Below are 23,117 nucleotides of genomic sequence, written 5' to 3'. Positions count from 1 at the left end.
GTTACATAGGCCTTAGGTTTAGGGTAAAAGTTCAGCACAACATCGTGGGCTGAAGGGCCTGTACTGTGCTGTACTGTTCTATGTTCTAAGTGGGGGGTATTCCATCACATTCCTGACTTGTGTCTTGTAGATGGTGGACAGGCTTTGAGGAGTCAGGAGGTGAGTTATTTGCCTCAGTATTCCTATCCCCAGGCCTACTCTTGTAGCCACTATGTTTATGTGGTGAGTCCAGTTGAGTTTCTGGTCAACGATGGCCCCCCCAGGATGTTGATTATGGAGGATTCAACATCTTCCCATTTGCCAGATATGACTCCTATCAGCTGAGGGTTTTTTTTTGCCTGATAAGAACCGATACCAGTCATTGCTTTTAAGCTACATATAGACCATGGAAAGCATCAGCAGTAAAATAATATCAGAGATAATGGGAACTGCAGTTGCTGGAGAATTCCAAGATAATCAAATGTGAGGCTGGATGAACACAGCAGGCCAAGCAGCATCTCAGGAGCACAAAAGCTGACGTTTCGGGCCTAGACCCTTCATCAGAGAGGGGGATGGGGAGAGGGAGCTGGAATAAATAGGGAGAGAGGGGGAGGTGGACCGAAGATGGAGAGTAAAGAAGATAGGTGGAGAGAGTATAGGTGGGGAGGTAGGGAGGGGATAGGTCAGTCCAGGGAAGACGGACAGGTCAAGGAGGTGGGATGAGGTTAGTAGGTAGCTGGGGGTGCGGCTTGGTGTGGGAGGAAGGGATGGGTGAGAGGAAGAACCGGTTAGGGAGGCAGAGACAGGTTGGACTGGTTTTGGGATGCAGTGGGTGGGGGGGAAGAGCTGGGCTGGTTGTGTGGTGCAGTGGGGGGAGGGGACGAACTAGGCTGGTTGAGGGATGCAGTAGGGGAAGGGGAGATTTTGAAACTGGTGAAGTCCACATTGATACCATATGGCTGCAGGGTTCCCAGGCGGAATATGAGTTGCTGTTCCTGCAACCTTCGGGTGGCATCATTGTGGCACTGCAGGAGGCCCATGATGGACATGTCATCTAAAGAATGGGAGGGGGAGTGGAAATGGTTTGCGACTGGGAGGTGCAGTTGTTTGTTGCGAACTGAGCGGAGGTGTTCTGCAAAGCGGTCCCCAAGCCTCCGCTTGGTTTCCCCAATGTAGAGGAAGCCGCACCGGGTACAATGGATGCAGTATACCACATTGGCAGATGTGCAGGTGAACCTCTGCTTAATGTGGAATGTCATCTTGGGGCCTGCGATAGGGGTGAGGGAGGAGGTGTGGGGACAAGTGTAGCATTTCCTGCGGTTGCAGGGGAAGGTGCCGGGTGTGGTGGGGTTGGAGGGCAGTGTGGAGCGAACAAGGGAGTCACGGAGAGGGTGGTCTCTCCGGAAAGCAGACAGGGGAGGGGATGGAAAAATGTCTCGGGTGGTGGGGTCGGATTGTAAATGGCGGAAGTGTCGGAGGATGATGCGTTGTATCCGGAGGTTGGTAGGGTGGTGTGTGAGAACGAGGGGGATCCTCTTGGGGCGGTTGTGGCGGGGGCGGGGTGTGAGGGATGTGTTGCGGGAAATACGGGAGACGCGGTCAAGGGTGTTCTCGATCACTGTGGGGGGGAAAGTTGCGGTCCTTAAAGAACTTGGACATCTGGGATGTGCGGGAGTGGAATGTCTTATCGTGGGAGCAGATGCGGCGGAGGCGGAGGAATTGGGAATAGGGGATGGAATTTTTGCAGGAGGGTGGGTGGGAGGAGGTGTATTCTAGGTAGCTGTGGGAGTCGGTGGGCTTGAAATGGACATCAGTTACAAGCTGGTTGCCTGAGATGGAGACTGAGAGGTCCAGGAAGGTGAGGGATGTGCTGGAGATGGCCCAGGTGAACTGAAGGTTGGGGTGGAAGGTGTTGGTGAAGTGGATGAACTGTTCGAGCTCCTCTGGGGAGCAAGAGGCGGCGCCGATACAGTCATCAATGTACCGGAGGAAGAGGTGGGGTTTGGGGCCTGTGTAGGTGCGGAAGAGGGACTGTTCCACATAACCTACAAAGAGGCAGGCATAGCTGGGGCCCATGCGGGTGCCTACCTGAACTCGTCCTCACACTCAACAACTTCTCTTTTGACTCCTCCCACTTCCTACAGACTAAGGGGGTGGCCATGGGCACCCGCATGGGCCCAAGCTATGCCTGCCTCTTTGTAGGTTATGTGGAACAGTCCCTCTTCCGCACCTACACAGGCCCCAAACCCCACCTCTTCCTCCGGTACATTGATGACTGTATCGGCGCCGCCTCTTGCTCCCCAGAGGAGCTCGAACAGTTCATCCACTTCACCAACACCTTCCACCCCAACCTTCAGTTCACCTGGGCCATCTCCAGCACATCCCTCACCTTCCTGGACCTCTCAGTCTCCATCTCAGGCAACCAGCTTGTAACTGATGTCCATTTCAAGCCCACCGACTCCCACAGCTACCTAGAATACACCTCCTCCCACCCACCCTCCTGCAAAAATTCCATCCCCTATTCCCAATTCCTCCGCCTCCGCCGCATCTGCTCCCACGATAAGACATTCCACTCCCGCACATCCCAGATGTCCAAGTTCTTTAAGGACCGCAACTTTCCCCCCCACAGTGATCGAGAACGCCCTTGACCGCGTCTCCCGTATTTCCCGCAACACATCCCTCACACCCCGCCCCCGCCACAACCGCCCCAAGAGGATCCCCCTCGTTCTCACACACCACCCTACCAACCTCCGGATACAACGCATCATCCTCGGACACTTCCGCCATTTACAATCCGACCCCACCACCCGAGACATTTTTCCATCCCCACCCCTGTCTGCTTTCCGGAGAGACCACTCTCTCCGTGACTCCCTTGTTCGCTCCACACTGCCCTCCAACCCCACCACACCTGCCACCTTCCCCTGCAACCGCAGGAAATGCTACACTTGTCCCCACACCTCCTCCCTCACCCCTATCCCAGGCCCCAAGATGACATTCCACATTAAGCAGAGGTTCACCTGCACATCTGCCAATGTGGCATACTGCATCCATTGTACCCGGTGCGGCTTCCTCTACATTGGGGAAACCAAGTGGAGGCTTGGGGACCGCTTTGCAGAACACCTCCGCTCAGTTCGCAACAAACAACTGCACCTCCCAGTCGCAAACCATTTCCACTCCCCCTCCCATTCTTTAGATGACATGTCCATCATGGGCCTCCTGCAGTGCCACAATGATGCCACCCGAAGGTTGCAGGAACAGCAACTCATATTCCGCCTGGGAACCCTGCAGCCATATGGTATCAATGTGGACTTCACCAGTTTCAAAATCTCCCCTTCCCCTACTGCATCCCTCAACCAGCCTAGTTCGTCCCCTCCCCCCACTGCACCACACAACCAGCCCAGCTCTTCCCCCCCACCCACTGCATCCCAAAACCAGTCCAACCTGTCTCTGCTTCCCTAACCGGTTCTTCCTCTCACCCATCCCTTCCTCCCACACCAAGCCGCACCCCCAGCTACCTACTAACCTCATCCCACCTCCTTGACCTGTCCATCTTCCCTGGACTGACCTATCCCCTCCCTACCTCCCCACCTATACTCTCTCCACCTATCTTCTTTACTCTCCATCTTCGGTCCACCTCCCCCTCTCTCCCTATTTATTCCAGCTCCCTCTCCCCATCCCCCTCTCTGATGAAGGGTCTAGGCCCGAAACGTCAGCTTTTGTGCTCCTGAGATGCTGCTTGGCCTGCTGTGTTCATCCAGCCTCACATTTGATTATCTCGCAGTAAAATAATGGTGGGTGAATTCCTGTAATGTGTATAATATGTGCTTTTAGACCAATACATTGAGAAACCGACACGGGAAGAGAACAGTGCCGACTTGGCTTTGCACAATATAATGAGTTAATTAAACATGTGCTGAGTTCATTAGGAAAGAGTGATCATAACATGTTAACATGATGGAATTTTTAATTAAGATAGAAAGTGCTGTCGCCCAATGTGAAACTATGGCCCTAAATCCAGATAAAATGAATTATGAACATATGATGGATACATTGGCTGTGCTAGCCTTGTAAGGCATTTGATAAGGTTCCCCATGGTCGGCTCATTCAGAAGGTCAGGAGGAATGGGATACAGGGGAACTTAGCTGTCTGGATACAGAATTGGCTGGCCAACAGAAGACAGCGAGTGGTAGTAGAAGGAAAATATTCTGCCTGGAAGTCAGTGGTGCATGGGGTTCCACAGGGCTCTGTCCTTGGGCTTCTACTGTTTGTAATTTTTATTAATGACTTGGATGAGGGGATTGAAGGATGGGTCAGCAAGTTTGCAGACGACACAAAGGTTGGAGGTGTCGTTCACAGTATAGAGGGCTGTTGTAGGCTGCAGCAGGACATTGACAGGATGCAGAGATGGGCTGAGAGGTGGCAGATGGAGTTCAACCTGGATAAATGCGAGGTGATGCATTTTGGAAGGTCGAATTTGAAAGCTGAGTACAGGATTAAGGATAGGATTCTTGGCAGTGTGGAGGAACAGAGGGATCTTGATGTGCAGATACATAGATCCCTTAAAATGGCCACCCAAGTGGACAGGGTTGTTAAGAAAGCATATGGTGTTTTGGCTTTCATTAACAGGGGGATTGAGTTTAAGAGTCGTGAGATCTTGTTGCAGCTCTATAAAACTTTGGTTAGACCGCACTTGGAATACTGAGTCCAGTTCTGGGCGCCCTATTATAGGAAAGATGTGGATGCTTTGGAGAGGGTTCAGAGGAGGTTTACCAGGATGCTGCCTGGACTGGAGGGCTTATCTTATGAAGAGAGGTTGACTGAGCTCGGTCTCTTTTCATTGGAGAAAAGGAGGAGGAGAGGGGACCTAATTGAGGTATACAAGATAATGAGAGGCATAGATAGAGTTGATAGCCAGAGACTATTTCCCAGGGCAGAAATGGCTAGCACGAGGGGTCATAATTTTAAGCTGGTTGGAGGAAAGTATAGAGGGGATGTCAGAGGCGGGTTCTTTACGCAGAGAGTTGTGAGAGCATGGAATGCGTTGCCAGCAGCAGTTGTGGAAGCAAGGTCATTGGGGTCATTTAAGAGACTGCTGGACATGCATGTGGTCGCAGAAATTTGAGGGTGCATGCATGAGGATCAATGGTCGGCACAACATTGTGGGCTGAAGGGCCTGTTCTGTGCTATACTGTTCTATGTTCTATGTTCTATGTTCTAAGTTCATTAAACGCCAGGACAGCAGATAATCAATGCTATTTTTAAAGGAAGAAACACAGCAACTATGTGTTCCTTAGTTGTCTAACCGTGGCTATCAAAATCAATTCAGGATTCAATGAGGAATCATAAGTAAAGTTTCTAGAATCAGTAACAAGCCTGAGGATTGGGAGCAGTTCAGAATTCAGTGAAGAAAGAAGCCTGGACAAGAGAATAAAAGGGAAAAAAAAGAAAAGGATGACAGAAGGAACAAAAAAATGGGATTCAAATGCTTCAATTGGTATTTAAGAGGAGAAGATAAGTGAAGACCAATGTTTGAAATGGGAGAATCGACAATAGGGAACAGGTGGGGTTGGGTTTGGTTTGGTTGGCTGGATGGCTGATTTGTGATGCAGAGGCACATCATAGGCACCACTGAGGTGACTGTCAAGGCTCTGTTTTCTTTCCCTTCTTACCAGACCATCAGGTTACTGTTTCATTACAGAGATACAAATGGCGTCGGTCAAGTAAACAGGATATTTATAGTAACCTCAGCTGGTCCAGGAATGGAACCTGCATTGTTTTCGCATAACATGGGGAAAATGCAGGAGTTCAGTTATAAAGGATGTGATAACAACACATTTAGAAAATACCAACAGAATGATACAAAATCAACATGAATTCATGAAATGCAGACCATTTTTGATAAATCTATTGGAGCTTTTTGAGGATATAATTCATCATGTAGATGAGGGAGAATCAACAGATGTAATGTATGTGGGTTTTCCAAAATGCTTTGATTAAAAAAACACAAATAAGAGGTGAATGGGCAAATGTAAAGCTTGTGGGATTGGTGGTAACATATTGTCACGGACTGAGGCTTATTTCACAGTCAGGAACACTCAGCAGGAATAAAACGGTCAATTTCAGAGATGCAGCCAGCTACAAGTGGGGGACCACAGCAATCAGGGCTTTGCAGATACAGCAGGTAATGGGGAGGATGAAGAGGTACACAAGTTTTTAGTTAGTAAGGGGTGAGAGCGGGCAGGAAAGTACAGTTGAGGTCAAGATAAGATCAGCCGTGCTTTGCCAAATGACAGAACAATGTCAAAGGGTTGAGTTGCCTCCTCCTACTCCTAGTTTGGATGTTCTTCAGCCCCAGATATTCACAATCTACATCAACAATTTGATCAAGGAGATCACAGAATTACTCAGCATGGAAGGAAACTACTTAGTCCATTGTAACTGCACTGGATCTATTCTCTCAGGCCAATGTCCTGCCTTTTCCCCATGTCCTTGCACACTACTTCTATCCAAAATAACTAACCAATGCATCTCTTGATGCGTGAATCAAACCTGCCACCACCAAATTTCCAGGCCGTGTATTCCAGACCCTAACTATTCACTTTCTCACATCACTCTCACTTCATCTGTACATCACTTCAAATCTATCCCCTCTCGTTCTTGTTCCTTTTACCGTTGGGATTGGCTTCTCCCTGTCTAGTCTATCCAGCTCTCTCTTGATTTTGAAAACCTCTATCAGATCTCCTCTCAGCCGTCTTCTCTCCCAGAAAGAACACTCCCAACTGCTTCAATCTCTCCTCATCGCTGAAGTTTCTCATTCGTGGAACCACCCCTATAAATCACTTCTGCACTATCTCCAGTACATTCACACCTTTCCTATAATGTGTCCTACAAATGTACACAATATTCCAGCTGAGGTCTAACCAGTGGCCTGGGTGTTCAGGTCCACTGTACACTGAAGGTGGCAATGCAGGTGGATAGAGTGGTCAAGAAGGCAAACAGCACGCTTTCCTTCATTGGACGGGGTATTGAGTACAAGAGTTGGCAGGTCATGTTGCAGTTGTATAGGACTTTGGTTCAGCCACATTTAGAGTACTGTGTACAGTTCTGGTCGCCACATTACCAAAAGGATGTGGATGCTTTGGAGAGGGTGCAGAGGAGGTTCACCAGGATGTTGCCTGGTATGGAGGGAGCTAGCTATAAAGAGAGGTTGAGTAGATTAGGATTATTTTCATTAGAAAGAAGGAGATTGAGGGGGGACCTGATTGAGGTCTACAAAATCATGAGGGGTATAGACAGGGTGGATAGCAAGAAGCTTTTTCCCAGAGTGGGGGACTCAATTACTAGGGGTCATGAGTTCAAAGTGAGAGGAGGAAAGTTTATGGGAGAAATGCGTGGAAAGTTCTTTACATAGAGGGTGGTGGGTGCCTGGAACACGTTGCCAGCGGAGGCGGTAGACGCAGACACGATAGGGTTTTTTGAGATGTATCTGGACAGGTACATGGATGGGCAGGGAGCAGAAGGATACAGATCTTTGGAAAATAGGCAACAGGTTTAGATAGAGGATCTCGATCGGTGCAGGCTTGGAGGGCCGAAGGGCCTGTTCCTGTGCTGTAATTTTTTTTATTCTCTTTCTTCTTTGTTCTTTGTATTTGATGCCCCTATTAATGAAGCTGCAGGCACTGTGTGCTTATTCACTGCTCTGTCCCCCTGCACCCCCTTTAGAATTGTCACCCATATTTTAGCGTTTGTCGATGTTCTTCCAGCCAAAATGCATCAGCTCACACTCCTCTGCATTGAACTGCATCCATGGCTTCCCTTTTGTGCTTATAAACATCCCCCAGAAAGTTAGCTAAACTCAATTTCCCCTTTAGAAATCTATTCCTAATCAACTCACTTTTTCCATGTGATGGCTGATTCCATTCTCAATAATTATTTTTTGCAATTTCCTCACCGCTGAAGGTAAACTGACAGGTCTATAATTGCTGGCAACATAGAACAAGGCTGTAATGTTTACAATTCTCCAATCCTCTAGCAGCTCCTCTGAGTCCAGGGAATGTTGAAAGATTGTGGCCAGTGCTCCCATAATTCCTACCCTCACTTCCTTCAGAATTGCTGCATGCTGCTCATCTGGTGCTAGTTCCTTGTCACAACTTAAATCCCAACAGTTTATTCAATCCCTTCTCCTCATCATCAATTTGGAACTGTCCCTGTGACCAGTGTTCCTACTTTGTCACCGCGGCCTGGGCAGCATTCCCCTCCTCGGTAAATTCAAGTGAAAGAATTGACGGGATGTGGGAGAAGATGTAACTCACTCCATGGACAGCCCAGGATCTCAGTGCGCAGGTAAATCCCATTGTGATGTTCAACCGGGACAATCCTCAAGAAACGAGCAAAGATGAGATGTTTGAGGTCCTGTCTGACTGGGCTGTTGGTGTCTGTGTTTGCTGGGAAGATCTAAATTAGAGAATAAAGTTAATGTAACAAACACATCAGAAACGTTCATAAATTCAGCACACTGTGCAACGTGTCCATCGACAAAGTAGGAATGTGACAGGGCTAAAGTTCTAAAGGTTCAAATCCTGCCAGGACAGTCAGAGACATTCCAATTCAGCTCAACGTAGCAATAGGTGACCATAGTGACATCATTAATAGACACAAAAACCCATCAGCCCTTACCAGCCTCTCCTGACGTGACCAATGTGACTCCAGGCCTGATGATGGATAATAAAAGCTGGCCTATCGTTGATGCCCACATCCTATGAACCAATAAATTGTCACATGACTGTGGGGAGGAACCCACCATGCACAGATTGACTTCCAAATTTCTAAATGTACCTGATTGGCTGATTGTGTTTTGGGACACCAAGAGGATGTGAAGTGCAGTTCCTATTTCATTCATTAACCAAGTGGAGTGACCCTCTCCAACTGGAGGTGGGCAGTGGAGAGATCTCGTAAACCCACCCCCACCTTGGTATTGTGCAGCTAGCATGTGTCCCCCAACATCTGCTAGATCCTCGTACCCAGTCATGTACCCAACAACAGCCTCTGACACCCCCAAGCCCTCACAACAAGCCAATCACTCTCACTCACCAAGGCCCACTACAAGTGATTTGTGTTCAATCCCACCTGAAAACATCAGACCCCTAACACCACCCAGTACCACCACCACAGTTCGCCTGCTCAGTAATACCCCCTACCTTGGCATGCTGTGTCCAATCCATGGTGTCAGTGTAGTTTACAAAACGAATCCCATCGTAGCTGTACATTAGCCGGTAGCTGGTGATAAAGCCCCCAGATCGAGTTCCACCCTGAGTAATAACTCCAGATATGAAGGTGGGAAACAGAAAATCCACCTGGAAATAGGGATGTTGATCGTTTTCCATGGGACTCCAGCCAGGCTCCAGGTTTAATCTGATGAAAGAAGCATTGTGTTTTGTGAGATGTGTGGTTTATATGCATTTTAACATAGTTTGGATTTCTGAAGTCTGAATGAGTGACATATGGATTTTCTGTGTGACTGAAGGGGGTTTAATGATTAACTTGTGAAGTAATACTACAGTCATGGTGATAATGGGAACTGCAGATGCTGGAGAATCCAAGATAGTAAAATGTCAGGCTGGATGAACACAGCAGGCCAAGCAGCATCTCAGGAGCACAAAAGCTGACGTTTCGGGCCTAGACCCTTCATCAGAGAGGGGGATGGGGCGAGGGAGCTGGAATAAATAGGGAGAGAGGGGGAGGCGGACCAAAGATGGAGAGAAAAGAAGATAGGTGGAGAGAGTATAGGTGGGGAGGGGATAGGTCAGTCCAGGGAAGACGGACAGGTCAAGGAGGTGGGATGAGGTTAGTAGATAGGAGATGGAGGTGCGGCTTGGGGTGGGAGGAAGGGATGGGTGAGAGGAAGAACCGGTTAGGGAGGCAGAGACAGGCTGGACTGGTTTTGGGATGCAGTGGGTGGAGGGGAAGAGCTGGGCTGGATGTGTGGTGCAGTGGGGGGAGGGGACGAACTGGGCTGGTTTTAGGATGCGGTGGGGGAAGGGGAGATTTTGAAGCTGGTCAAGTCCACATTGATAACACATTGGGCTGCAGGGTTCCCAAGCAGAATATGAGTTGCTGTTCCTGCAACCTTCAGGTGGCATCATTGTGGCACTGCAGGAGGCCCATGATGGACATGTTGTCTGAGGAATGGGAGAGGGAGTTGAAATGGTTTGCGACTGGGAGGTGCAGTTGTTTATTGCGAACCGAGCGGAGGTGTTCTGCAAAGTGGTCCCCAAGCCTCCGCTTGGTTCACAATAAACAACTGCACCTCCCAGTCGCAAACCATTTCCACTCCCCCTCCCATTCTTTAGATGACATGTCCATCATGGGCCTCCTGCAGTGCCACAATGTTGCCACCCGAAGGTTGCAGGAACAGCAACTCATATTCCGCTTGGGAACCCTGCAGCCCAATGGTATCAATATGGACTTCACCAGCTTCAAAATCTCCCCTTCCCCCACCGCATCCCAAAACCAGCCCAGTTCGTCCCCTCCCCCCACTGCACCACACAACCAGCCCAGCTCTTCCCCTCCACCCACTGCATCCCAAAACCAGTCCAGCCTGTCTCTGCCTCCCTAACCTGTTCTTCCTCTCACCCATCCCTTCCTCCCACCCCAAGCCGCACCTCCATCTCCCATCTACTAACCTCATCCCACCTCTTTGACCTGTCCGTCTTCCCTGGACAGACCTATCCCTTCCCTACCTCCCCACCTATTCTCTCCTCTCCACCTATCTTCTTTTCTCTCCATCTTCGGTCCGCCTCCCCCTCTCTCCCTATTTATTCCAGAACCCTCACCCCATCCCCCTTTCTGATGAAGGGTCTAGGCCCGAAACGTCAGCTTTTGTGCTCCTGAGATGCCGCTGGGCCTGCGATGTTCATCCAGCCTCACATTTTATTATCCATAGTCATGGTGACTTCGTTTGAAACACAGTGACAGCGAGAGAGAGAGAAAGAAAGAGAGAGATAGGGAGACTTCCTGGAATCCACTCAGGGAAGATTCACATTTTGGACAGTTTATCAATGAACAAAGTAAATAGCACAGTGGATTTGACATTGTGTAATGACGTGGAATTAATTAATGATTTTCGAGTAAAAGATTCTCCAGGGAAGAATGATCACAGCATGCTAATAGAGAGAAACTTCGGGGTGTTTCTATGCAAAGGCATTTGAGTGTCGCAGAAAACTCGTTTGTAGGTACAGCAGGTAATCAGGAAGGCAGATAGAATTCTGGTATTTATTGCTAAAAGAATAGAATATAAAAGTAGGTAAAGTGTTGCTGAAACTGTACAAGGCATTAGTGAGACCTCACATGGATATCTAATGGAGACATATAAGATTGTAAAGGAAATGATCTAGAATGAGAGGCCATGGTTTTAGGATAGGGCCAAGCAGATTTAAATCAAAGATGGGGAGGAATTACTTCTCTCAAAGGGCGGTGAGTCTGCAGAATTCACTCCCCCGGAGTGTGCTGGATGCTGGGACATTGGGTCACTTTAAGGAATGGATAGACAGGTTTTTTTTAATCAGTAATGATTTGAAGGTTATGGAGAGTGGGCAGGATCAGCCATAATTATATCAAATAGAAGCGTGAACTCAAGGCACTGAATGGCCTCCTCCTGCTCCTGGTTATGTTCTTAAACTTTAAAGGTAGAAGATTCTGGATATTTCTTGGAGCACAGGGAAAAATTATAACATGGAAAACAACTTCTAAAGTTCAGTTTGGGGCAGTTTGCAGGAGTATAGGCTGAAGGTATATGTGTGAAACTATTGTTTGTGAGAAAGGGAAATAGTTTAGGTCAGTTAAGGAAGAGTTTACCTCAACCTAACCCATTTAGTAACTCTTCAATTCCCGGCGTGATTGGTTAAAACCCTGAAAGAGTTATTTGAAACTGGAAGTTGTGAGATGCTCCAGGAAGGGTGGTTGAGTCATAGGGGAGGCAGTGGCCGAGCAGTAACGTGACACCAATGTCTCATGATGGAACAGAAACTGATTGCTACTCAGTTTGCGGATGGCACAAGGCTAGGCCCAGGGACAGAGTAGTGTTGAGGAAGCAGGAAGGCTGCGGAAGGACTTGGACAGGCTGGGGGAATGGACAAAGAAGTGGCAGATAGAATACAATGTAGCAAAGTGATCAATTTTGCACTTTGAGAGGAAGAAGAGAGGCACAGACTATTTTCTAAATGAGGAAAGGCTTTGGAGATCTGAAGCACAAAGGGACTTGGGAGTCCTAGTTCAGGATTCTCTTACAGTTAACATACAGGTTTAGTTGCAGTTAAGAAGGTAAATGTAATCATTCATTTCAAGAAGTCTAGAATATAACAACAGAGATGTACTGCTGAGGCTGTATAAGGCTCTGGTCAGACAGTTGGAATATCATGAGCAATGTTGGGCACCATAGCTAAGGAACAGTGTCCTGGGGTTGGCGAGAGTCCAGAGGAGATTTACAAGAATGATCCTGAGGATGAAGGGCTTGTCACTTGAGGAGTAGTTGAGGACTCTGGGTATGTATTTGATGGAGTTTAGAAGGATGTTGGGGTGTTCTCATTAAAATTTACAGAATACTGAGAGGCCTGGACAGACTGGATGTGAAGAAGATGTTTCCATGCATAGGAGAGACAAGGAGCTGGAAAGGCAGCCTCAGCGTGAGATGAGGAGGAATCTATTGAGGGTGGTAAGACTGTGGAACACCTTACCACTGAGAGCTGTAGAGTTCAGATCACTGAGTGCATTTAAGACTGAGATAGATAGGTTATTGATTAGTAAGAGCATCAATGGTCATGGGGAGAAGACAGGAAAATGGGGCTGAGTAATGTGTCAGTCATGATCGAATGCTGGAGCATTCCTGATGTGCCAAATGGCCTAATTCTGCTCCTGTATCTGATGGTCTGATGGCTGCTTTAAAATTTAAATGAAGCTTGGTAGTTAACTGCCAGTCATCATTAACAGCTGTACTGCCAATGTAATACTTGTGCCGTTTGGATTCCACTTGCAAACCAACCATTCCTGCAAAATATCCTGATGATGAATGTAAGATGAAACTTTTTGACTGACTGTGTCTTCACTCAGCAATGCTCGGGTTCTGTGCCACCAAATGTCAATACTTACATTGTCCACCTTGCCGTTTACGGGGATCTTTAGGGGGTGGATTCTCTCCCACCCCACGCAGCGCTTACAAATTCTCTGCTGTACAAGGTTCAGGGGCAGCTCCTGCCATTCTTTACCCTCTGGGAGCTGTCCCACTTAACACTGAGGTACCTCATCCTCTTGGAGGGTGGGGTAGAGTAGTTAATGCTGAGGCACAGGGGGTCACTGGGTCAAACTCACATGTTGGGGATGATGTTTAACCGCCCAGCGTCGGGGGGGTTACTCTCTCGCTGGGATGAAGCACTCAGTTGCTGGTACTGAATCCTGCCGTCCTCCAACCCCAGTGGCAGGCTGCATGGGCCTAGGGGGAGAGCAGAGACAATGAGAGTAGAGAGGCCCAGGCAACAGGGTGGGGGTGGTTTGGTGGGGAGAGGGGGAGGGGGAGGGAAAGGGAGAGGGGGAGGAGAGGGAGGGGGAGAGGGAAGAGCAAGTGAGGGAGAGGGAAGAGGAAGAGGGGAGAGAGGAGTGGGAGAGGGAGCGGTAGAGCAGAGGCGGGGGAGTGGGCAGGGAGGGGGAGGGAAAGGTGGGGAGTGGGGAATGGGGGAAGGCAGGGGGAGAGGGAGGAGGAGAGGGAGAGGGATAGGGGAGGGGGAAGGGGAGTGGGTGGGGGAGGGGAGAGTAAGGGAGGGGTGATGCGGAGCAGGCAAGGGGTGGAAAGGGAGTAGGAGGGGGTAGGGGGGAGTGAGTGGGGGGTAGGGGATAGGAGCGGGAGGAGATAGGGAGTTTCATAGAGTCATACAGCATAGAAACAGGTCCTTCAGCCCACCACGTCTATGCCAACCATTAAATACCAAGCTACACAAATCCCATTTACCACATCCTGGTGTTTTAGGTGCATATCCAACTGCTTCTGTTCAGTGTCATGACAGCACCTGCCTCCAACACCCCCTTCAGGCAGCATGTTCCATATACGTACCATCCTCTGGGTGAGAACATTCCCAGATTCCCTCTAAACCACTTGCTCCTCACATTAATCCCATGCTGTCTGGGTTTTAGATACTTCTGCCATGGGGAGGAGATTCTCACCATCTATCCTAGCTATGCCTCTCATAATTCTGTCTACCTCAATCACATCACCCCTCAGCGTCCACTGTTCCAGGGAAAACAAACCCAGGCTGTCCAGTCTCCCCTTATAACTGAAATTCTCTACCCCAGGCAGCATCCTGGTGATTCTCCCTCTGCGGCCCCTCCAGTGCAATCACATCCTCCAATAGTGCGGTGAGCAGAACTGAACACAGTACTCCAGCTGCAGCCTCACCAATATTTTAGAAAGTTAGAACAAAGCTTCCTTGCTCTGATGTTCCACACTCCGAATAATGACGGCAAGTATCCCATATGCCTTCTTCACCACCCTGTTGGCCTGCGCTGACACCTTCAGGAATCTATGGACTTGTACACCCACATCCCTTTGTTCCTCAGGAAAGAGGGAGTGGGAGAGTAAGAGGAGAGAGGGTAGGGGACAGGCAGCAGAGTACGGCAAAGAGGGAGAGAAGGATGAGGATGGGCCAGAGGGGAAGGGGTGGCAGAGGATGAGGAAACGAAAGTAGGCAAGAGGAAGAGGACTGTCACATGAGTTTTAGTGAGGGTTACCTTCTGGATGATGTTGAGCGAGAGAAATTGACAATCCAGAAAATCCAGGAGATTCGGTCAAAGATTCCAACTGGGAAAAGAGAAAATAGTCAACAAAAACCAGGTCAGACAACAAACACATAATTCCATCAGGCCAAAGCTGTGAGAATTAATGTGTGGGACCCTGTATCCCAGTGAGGGTCAGTGTGTGGGTGGGACCCTGTATCCCAGTGAGGGTCAGTGTGTGTGCAGGACCCTGTACCCCAGTGAGAGTCAGTGTGTGTGTGGGACCCTGTACCCCAGTGAGAGTCAGTGTGTGTGCAGGACCCTGTACCCCAGTGAGAGTCAGTGTGTGTGCAGGACCCTGTACCCCAGTGAGAGTCAGTGTGTGTGTGTGTGTGTGGGACCTTGTACCGCAGTGAGGGTCAGTGTGTGTGTGTGGGACCCTGTATCCCAGTGAGAGTCAGTGTTTGTGTGTGTGGGACCCTGTACCCCAGTGAGAGTCAGTGTGTGTGTGGGACCCTGTACCCCAGTGAGAGTCAGTGTTTGTGTGTGTGGGACCCTGTATCCCAGTGAGGGTCAGTGTGTGTGTGTGTGGGACCCTGTATCCCAGTGAGAGTCAGTATGTGTGTGGGACCCTGTATCCCAGTGAGAGTCAGTGTGTGTGTGGGACCCTGTATCCCAGTGAGGGTCAGTGTGTGGGGGACCCTGTACCCCAGTGAGAGTCAGTGTGTCTGTGGGACCCTGTATCCCAGTGAGAGTCACTGTGTGTGTGTGGGACCCTGTACCCCAGTGAGGGTCAGTGTGTGTGTGCGACTGTACACCAGTGAGAGTCAGTGTTTGTGTGTGTAGGACCCTGTATCCCAGTGAGAGTCAGTGTTTGTGTGTGTGGGACCCTGTACCCCAGTGAGGGTCAGTTTGTGTGTGCGACTGTACACCAGTGAGAGTCAGTGTTTGTGTGTGTAGGACCCTGTACCCCAGTGAGGGTCAGTGTGTGTGCAGGACCCTGTACCCCAGTGAGAGTCAGTGTGTGTGCAGGACCCTGTACCCCAGTGAGTCAGTGTGTGTGTGTGTGTGTGTGTGTGGGACCTTGTACCCCAGTGAGGGTCAGTGTGTGTGTGTGGGACCCTGTACCCCAGTGAGAGTCAGTGTGTGTGTGGGACCCTGTACCCCAGTGAGAGTCAGTGTTTGTGTGTGTGGGACCCTGTATCCCAGTGAGGGTCAGTGTGTGTGTGTGGGACCCTGTATCCCAGTGAGAGTCAGTGTGTGTGTGGGACCCTGTATCCCAGTGAGGGTCAGTGTGTGTGTGGGACCCTGAAACCAGTGAGAGTCAGTGTGTCTGTGGGACCCTGTATCCCAGTGAGGGTCAGTGTGTGTGTGGGACCCTGTACCCCAGTGAGAGTCAGTGTGTCTGTGGGACCCTGTACCCCAGTGAGGGTCAGTGTGTGTGGGACCCTGTATCCCAGTGAGAGTCAGTGTGTGTGTGGGACCCTGTACCCCAGTGAGAGTCAGTGTGTGCAGGACCCTGTGCCCCAGTGAGAGTCAGTGTGTGTGTGGGACCCTGTACCCCAGTGAGAGTCAGTGTGTGTGTGCGTGGGACCCTGTATCCCAGTGAGAGTCAGTGTTTGTGTGTGTGGGACCCTGTATCCCAGTGAGGGTCAGTGTGTGTGTGTGGGACCCTGTATCCCAGTGAGAGTCAGCGTGTGTGTGGGACTCTGTATCCCAGTGAGAGTCAGTGTATGTGTGGGACACTGTATCCCAGTGAGGGTCAGTGTGTGGGGGACCCTGTACCCCAGTGAGAGTCAGTGTGTCTGTGGGACCCTGTATCCCAGTGAGAGTCAGTGTTTGTGTGTGTGGGACCCTGTACCCCAGTGAGGGTCAGTGTGTGTGTGCGACTGTACACCAGTGAGAGTCAGTGTTTGTGTGTGTGTGTAGGACCCTGTATCCCAGTGAGAGTCAGTGTTTGTGTGTGTGGGACCCTGTATCCCAGTGAGGGTCAGTGTGTGTGTGTGGGACCCTGTATCCCAGTGAGAGTCAGCGTGTGTGTGGGACCCTGTATCCCAGTGAGAGTCAGTGTGTGTGTGGGACACTGTATCCCAGTGAGGGTCAGTGTGTGGGGGACCCTGTACCCCAGTGAGAGTCAGTGTGTCTGTGGGACCCTGTATCCCAGTGAGAGTCACTGTGTGTGTGTGGGACCCTGTACCCCAGTGAGGGTCAGTGTGTGTGTGCGACTGTACACCAGTGAGAGTCAGTGTTTGTGTGTGTGTGTAGGACCCTGTATCCCAGTGAGAGTCAGTGTTTGTGTGTGTGGGACCCTGTACCCCAGTGAGGGTCAGTGTGTGTGTGCGACTGTACACCAGTGAGAGTCAGTGTTTGTGTGTGTAGGACCCTGTCCCCCAGTGAGGGTCAGTGTGTGTGTGTGGGACCCTGTATCCCAGTGAGAGTCAGTGTGTGTGTGGGACCCTGTACCCCAGTGAGGGTCAGTGTGTGTGTGGGACACTGTACCCCAGTGAGAGTCAGTGTGTGTGGGACCCTGTATCCCAGTGAGAATCAGTGTGTGTGCAGGACCCTGTACCCCAGTGAGAGTCAGTGTGTGTGCAGGACCCTGTACCCCAGTGAGAGTCAGTGTGTGCGTGTGTGTGTGTGTGGGACCTTGTACCCCAGTGAGGGTCAGTGTGTGTGTGGGACCCTGTATCCCAGTGAGGGTCAGTGTGTGTGTGGGACCCTGTACCCCAGTGAGAGTCAGTGTGTGTGTGGGGCCCTGTACCCCAGTGAGGGTCAGTGTGTGTGTGTGTGGGACCCTGTACCCCAGTGAGAGTCAGTGTTTGTGTGTTTGGGACCCTGTACCCCAGTGAGACTCAGTGTGTGTGTGGGGCCCTGTACCCCAGTGAGAGTCAGTGTGTGTGTGTGTGGGACCCTGTACCCCAGTGAGAGTCAGTGTGTGTGTGGGACCCTGTATCCCAGTGAGAGTCAGTGTTTGTGTGTGTGGGACCCTGTATCCCAGTGAGGGTCAGTGTGTGTGTAGGACCCTGTATCCCAGTGAGAGTCAGTTTTTGTGTGTGTGCGGCCCTGTACCCCAGTGAGGGTCAGTGTGTGTGTGTGTGGGACCCTGTACCCCAGTGAGAGTCAGTGTGTGTGTGGGACGCTGTATCCCAGTGAGAGTCAGTGTGTGTGTAGGACCCTGTACCCCAGTGAGAGTCAGTGTGTGTGGGACACTGTACCCCAGTGAGAGTCACTGTGTGCATGTGTGACCCCGTACCCCAGTGAGAATCAGTGTGTGCAGGACCCTGTACCCTCGTGAGAGACAGTGTGTGTGGGACCCTGTACCCTAGTGAGGGTCAGTGTGTGTGTGCAGGACCCTGTACCCCAGTGAGGGTCAGTGTGTGTGTGTGGAACTGTACCCCAGTGAGAGTCAGTGTGTGTGTGGGACCCTGTATCCCAGTGAGGGTCAGTGTGTGTGTAGGACTGTACCCCAGTGAGTGTCAGTGTGTGTGTGTGTGTGGGACTGTACCCCAGTGAGGGTCAGTGTGTATGGAGGACCCTGTACGCCAGTGAAAGTCAGTGTGTGTGTGGGACCCCGTACCCCAGTGAGAGTCAGTGTGTGTGTGTGGGACCCTGTATCCCAGTGAGGGTCAGTGTGTGTGCAGGACCCTGTATCCCAGTGGGAGTCAGTGTGTGTGTGGGACCCTGTACCCCAGTGGGAGTCAGTGTGTGTGCGGGACTGTACCCCAGTGAGAGTCAGTGTGTGTGTGGGACCCTGTACCCCAGTGAGAGTCAGTGTGTGTGTGGGACTGTACCCCAGTGAGAGTCAGTATGTGTGTGGGACCCTGTACCCCAGTGAGAGTCAGTGTGTGTGTGGGCCGTGTATACCAGTGAGAGTCAGTGTGTGTGGGACACTGTACCCCAGTGAGAGTCACTGTGTGCGTGTGTGACCCCGTAACCCAGTGAGAATCAGTGTGTGTGTGGGACCCTGTACCCCAGTGAGAGTCAGTGTGTGTGTGGGACCCTGTATCCCAGTGAGAGTCAGTGTTTGTGTGTGTGGGACCCTGTATCCCAGTGAGGGTCAGTGTGTGTGTAGGACCCTGTATCCCAGTGAGAGTCAGTGTGTGTGTGGGACCCCGTACCCCAGTGAGAGTCAGTGTTTGTGTGCGTGGGGCCCTGTACCCCAGTGAGGGTCAGTGTGTGTGTGTGGGACCCTGTACCCCAGTGAGAGTCAGTGTGTGTGTAGGACCCTGTATCCCAGTGAGAGTCAGTGTTTGTGTGTGTGGGGCCCTGTACCCCAGTGAGGGTCAGTGTGTGTGTGTGGGACCCTGTACCCCAGTGAGAGTCAGTGTGTGTGTAGGACCCTGTACCCCAGTGAGAGTCAGTGTGTGTGGGACACTGTACCCCAGTGAGAGTCACTGTGTGCGTGTGTGACCCCGTACCCCTGTGAGAATCAGTGTGTGCAGGACCCTGTACCCTCGTGAGAGTCAGTGTGTGTGGGACCCTGTACCCTAGTGAGAGTCAGTGTGTGTGTGGGGCCCTGTACCCCAGTGAGGGTCAGTGTGTGTGTGGGACCCTGTATCCCAGTGAGGGTCAGTGTGTGTGTAGGACTGTACCCCAGTGAGGGTCAGTGTGTGTGTGGGACCCTGTACCCCAGTGAGAGTCAGTGTGTGTGGGACCCTGTATCCCAGTGAGAGTCAGTGTGTGTGCGGGACCCTGTATCCCAGTGAGAGTCAGTGTGTGCAGGACCCTGTACCCCAGTGAGAGTCAGTGTGTGTGTGGGACCCTGGACCCCAGTGAGAGTCAGTGTGTGTGTGCGTGGGACCCTGTATCCCAGTGAGAGTCAGTGTTTGTGTGTGTGGGACCCTGTACCCCAGTGAGAGTCAGTGTGTGTGTGGGACCCTGTATCCCAGTGAGAGTCAGTGTGTGTGTGGGACCCTGTACCCCAGTGAGAGTCAGTGTGTGTGTGGGACCCTGTATCCCAGTGAGAGTCAGTGTGTGTGTGGGACCCTGTATCCCAGTGAGGGTCAGTGTGTGTGTGGGACCCTGTACCCCAGTGAGGGTCAGTGTGTGTGTGTGTGGGACCCTGTACCCCCGTGAGAGTCAGCGTGTGTGTGGGACCCTGTATCCCAGTGAGAGTCAGTGTGTGTGGGACCCTGTACCCCAGTGAGAGTCAGTGTGTGTGTGGGACCCTGTATTCCAGTGAGAGTCAGTGTGTGTGTGGGACCCTGTACCCCAGTGAGAGTCAGTGTGTGTGTGTGTGTAGGACCCTGTAACCCAGTGAGAGTCAGTGTGTGTGTGGGACCCTCTATCCCAGTGAGGGTCAGTGTGTGTGTGGGACCCTGTACCCCAGTGAGAGTCAGTGTGTGTGTGGGACCCTGTACCCCAGTGAGAGTCAGTGTGTGTGTGTGACCCTGTATCCCAGTGAGAGTCAGTGTTTGTGTGTGTGGGACCCTGTATCCCAGTGAGGGTCAGTGTGTGTGTAGGACCCTGTACCCCAGTGAGAGTCAGTGTGTGTGTGGGACCCTTTATCCCAGTGAGAGTCAGTGTTTGTGTGTGTGTGGGACCCTGTATCCCAGTGAGGGTCAGTGTGTGTGTGTGGGACCCCGTACCCCAGTGAGAGAGAGAGTGTGTGTGTGTGTGTGTGTGTGTGTGTGTGTGTGTGTGTGTGTGTGTGTGCACGCGCGCGTGTGTATATGTGTGTTTGTGTGCATGTGTGGGGCCCCGTACCAGTGAGTGAGAGAGAGTGAGAGTGTGTGTTTGTGTGTGTGTGTGTGTGTGTGTGTGTGTGTGTGTGTGTGTGTGTGTGTGTGTGTGTGTGTGTGTGTGTGTGTGTATCCGTGTGAGGGTCAGTGTGTACGTGTCGGACCCTGTATCCCTGTGAGGGTCAGTGTGTGTGGAGGACCCTGTCCCTGAGGGAATGGGGAATGCCGTGTGATGGCTGATCCAATGGTCAATGGTTCTGACCGTGGCGTTGGGGTGTTGCTGTGTTCCCGGAGCCTGGCTGGGTCTGTGTTCCCTCGGGGTCATTCTGGGAGTCCGTGTATTCTCCTCAGCTGATGTGACTGATCTTGTGGCCTCTGAACCAGGCTGTGGGGGGAGCTTTGTGATTGGTTTAATCGCCTCTCCGGGTCCAAGCACAGCTGCATCTGGGTGTGTTGTCAGGTATGAGTCCAGGGTTTCGGAGTTTGTCGCTGGATGCCGGAAAGCTGACGGCACTGGTGTGACCACCATTGCCCTGGTACTGCCCATTGGCACATCCGGGGGCACACTGGGAAACAAAACACAGGCCATTGGTCAGTGAGGGACAGAGGGAGGGTCTGCAGCGATGCATTGGTCAGTGAGAGACAGATGGAAGGTCTGCAGCGATGCATTGGTCAGTGAGGGACAGTGGGAGGGTCTGCAGCGATGCATTGGTCAGTGAGGGACAGAGGGAGGGTCTGCACTGATGTATTGGTCAGTGAGGGACAGAGGGAGGGTCTGCAGCAATGCATTGGTCAGTGAGGGACAGAGGGAGGGTCCGCACTGATGTATTGGTCAGTGAAGGACTGAGACAGTGTCTAGAGAAGGTTATCAAATAGTGAGGGTCTGGAGGAGGGCATCGGTCAGTGAAGAATGGAGTGAGGGTCTGGAGGAGGGCATCGGTCAGTGAAGAATGGAGTGTGGGTCTGGAGGAGGGTGTCAGTCAGTAAGGGATGAAGTGAGGGTATGGAGGAGGGCTATCAGTCAGTGAGGGACAGAGTGAGGGGCGGATTGAGGGTACCGGTCAGTGAGTGTCAAGTGAGGGTACCGGTTAGTGAGGGCGGAGTGAGGGGCAGAGTGAGGGGTGGAGTGAGGGTATGTGTCAGTGAGCGGCAGAGTGAGGGGTGGAGTGAGGGTACTGGTCAGTGAGGGTACCGGTCAGTGAGGGTCAGAGAGAGGGGCGGAGTGAGGGTACTGGTCAGCGAGGGACGGAGTGCAGGGTGGAGTGACGGTACCGGTCAGTGAGGGACCAAGTGCAGGGTGGAGTGAGGGTACTGGTCAGTGAGGGTCAGAGTGAGGGGCGGAGTGAGGGGTGGAGTAAGTTACTAGTGGGGTACCGCAAGGGTCGGTGTTGAGTCCACTGCTGTTTGTCACTTTTATAAATGACCTGGATTAGGGCGTAGAAGGATGGGTTAGTAAATTTGCAGACGGCACTAAGGTCGGTGGAGTTGTGGATAGTGACAAAGGATGCTGTAGGTTGCAGAGAGACATAGATAAGCTGCAGAGCTGGGCTGAGAGGTGGCAAATGGAGTTTAATGCAGACAAGTGTGAGGTGATGCACTTTGGTAGGAGTAACCGGAAGGCAAAGTACAAGGCTAATGGTAAGATTCTTAGTAGTGTAGATGAGCAGAGAGATCTCGGTGTCCATGTACACAGATCCTTGAAAGCTGCCACCCAGGTTGACAGGGCTGTTAAGAAGGCATACAGTGTTTTAGCTTTTATTAATAGAGGGATCGAGTTCTGGAACCAAGAAGTTATGCTGCAGCTGTACAAAACTCTGGTGCGGCCGCACTTGGAGTATTGCGTACAGTTCTGGTCACTGCATTATAACATAGAACATTACAGCACAGTACAGGCCCTTCAGCCCTCAATGTTGTGCCAACCTGTCATGCCGATCTCAAGCCCATCTAACCTACACTATTCCATGTACGTCCACATGCTTATCCAATGACGACTTAAATGTACCTAAAGTTGGCGAATCTACTACTGTTGCAGGCAAAGTGCTCCATTCCCTTACCACTCTGAGTAAAGAAACTACCTGACATCTGTCCTATATCTTTCACCCCTCAATTTAAAGCTATGCCCCCTCGTGTTCGCCGTCACCATCCTAGGAAAAAGGCTCTCCCCATCCACCCTATCTAACCCTCTGATTATTTTATATGTTTCAATTAAGTCACCTCTCAACCTTCTTCTCTCTAATGAAAACAGCCTCAAGTCCCTCAGCCTTTCCTCATAAGACCTTTCCTCCATACCAGGCAACATCCTAGTAAATCTCCTCTGCACCCTTTCCAAAGCTTCCACATCCTTCTTATAATGCCGTGACCAGAACTGTACACAATACTCCAAGTGCGGCCGCACCAGAGTTTTGTACAGCTTCACCATAACCTCTTGGTTCCAGAACTCGATCCCTCTATTAATAAACGCTAAAACACTGTATGCCTTCTTAACAGCCCTGTCAACCTGGGTGGCAACTTTCAAGGATCTGTGTACATGGACACCGAGATCTCTCTGCTCATCTACACTACTAAGAATCTTACCATTAGCCCTGTACTTTGCATTCCGGCTACTCCTACCAAAGTGCATCACCTCACACTGGTCTGCATTAAACTCCAAGAAGGATGTGGAAGCTTTGGAAAGGGTGCAGAGGAGATTTACTAGGATGT

The 23,117-nt window shown here is 51.0% G+C and overlaps 1 protein-coding gene across 1 annotated transcript in view; it reads right to left on the bottom strand.

The window, feature by feature from the left end:
• Positions 1–23,117, bottom strand: part of sspo (SCO-spondin) — a 517,250-nt gene that overhangs the window by 314,920 nt on the left and 179,213 nt on the right. Inside the window, exons 43-47 of the mRNA XM_059646360.1 lie at positions 20,680–20,983; positions 14,752–14,821; positions 13,342–13,462; positions 9,177–9,390; positions 8,292–8,433 (exon numbers count right to left, since the gene is read on the bottom strand). Coding sequence (XP_059502343.1) covers positions 8,292–8,433; positions 9,177–9,390; positions 13,342–13,462; positions 14,752–14,821; positions 20,680–20,983 — 851 coding nt within the window. The remainder of the gene's footprint in view (positions 1–8,291; positions 8,434–9,176; positions 9,391–13,341; positions 13,463–14,751; positions 14,822–20,679; positions 20,984–23,117) is intronic.

The sequence above is a fragment of the Stegostoma tigrinum genome, chromosome 5 (genome assembly GCF_030684315.1).
Source record: "Stegostoma tigrinum isolate sSteTig4 chromosome 5, sSteTig4.hap1, whole genome shotgun sequence".
NCBI lineage: Eukaryota > Metazoa > Chordata > Chondrichthyes > Orectolobiformes > Stegostomatidae > Stegostoma > Stegostoma tigrinum.
This window is presented reverse-complemented; position numbering and strand designations above follow the sequence as displayed.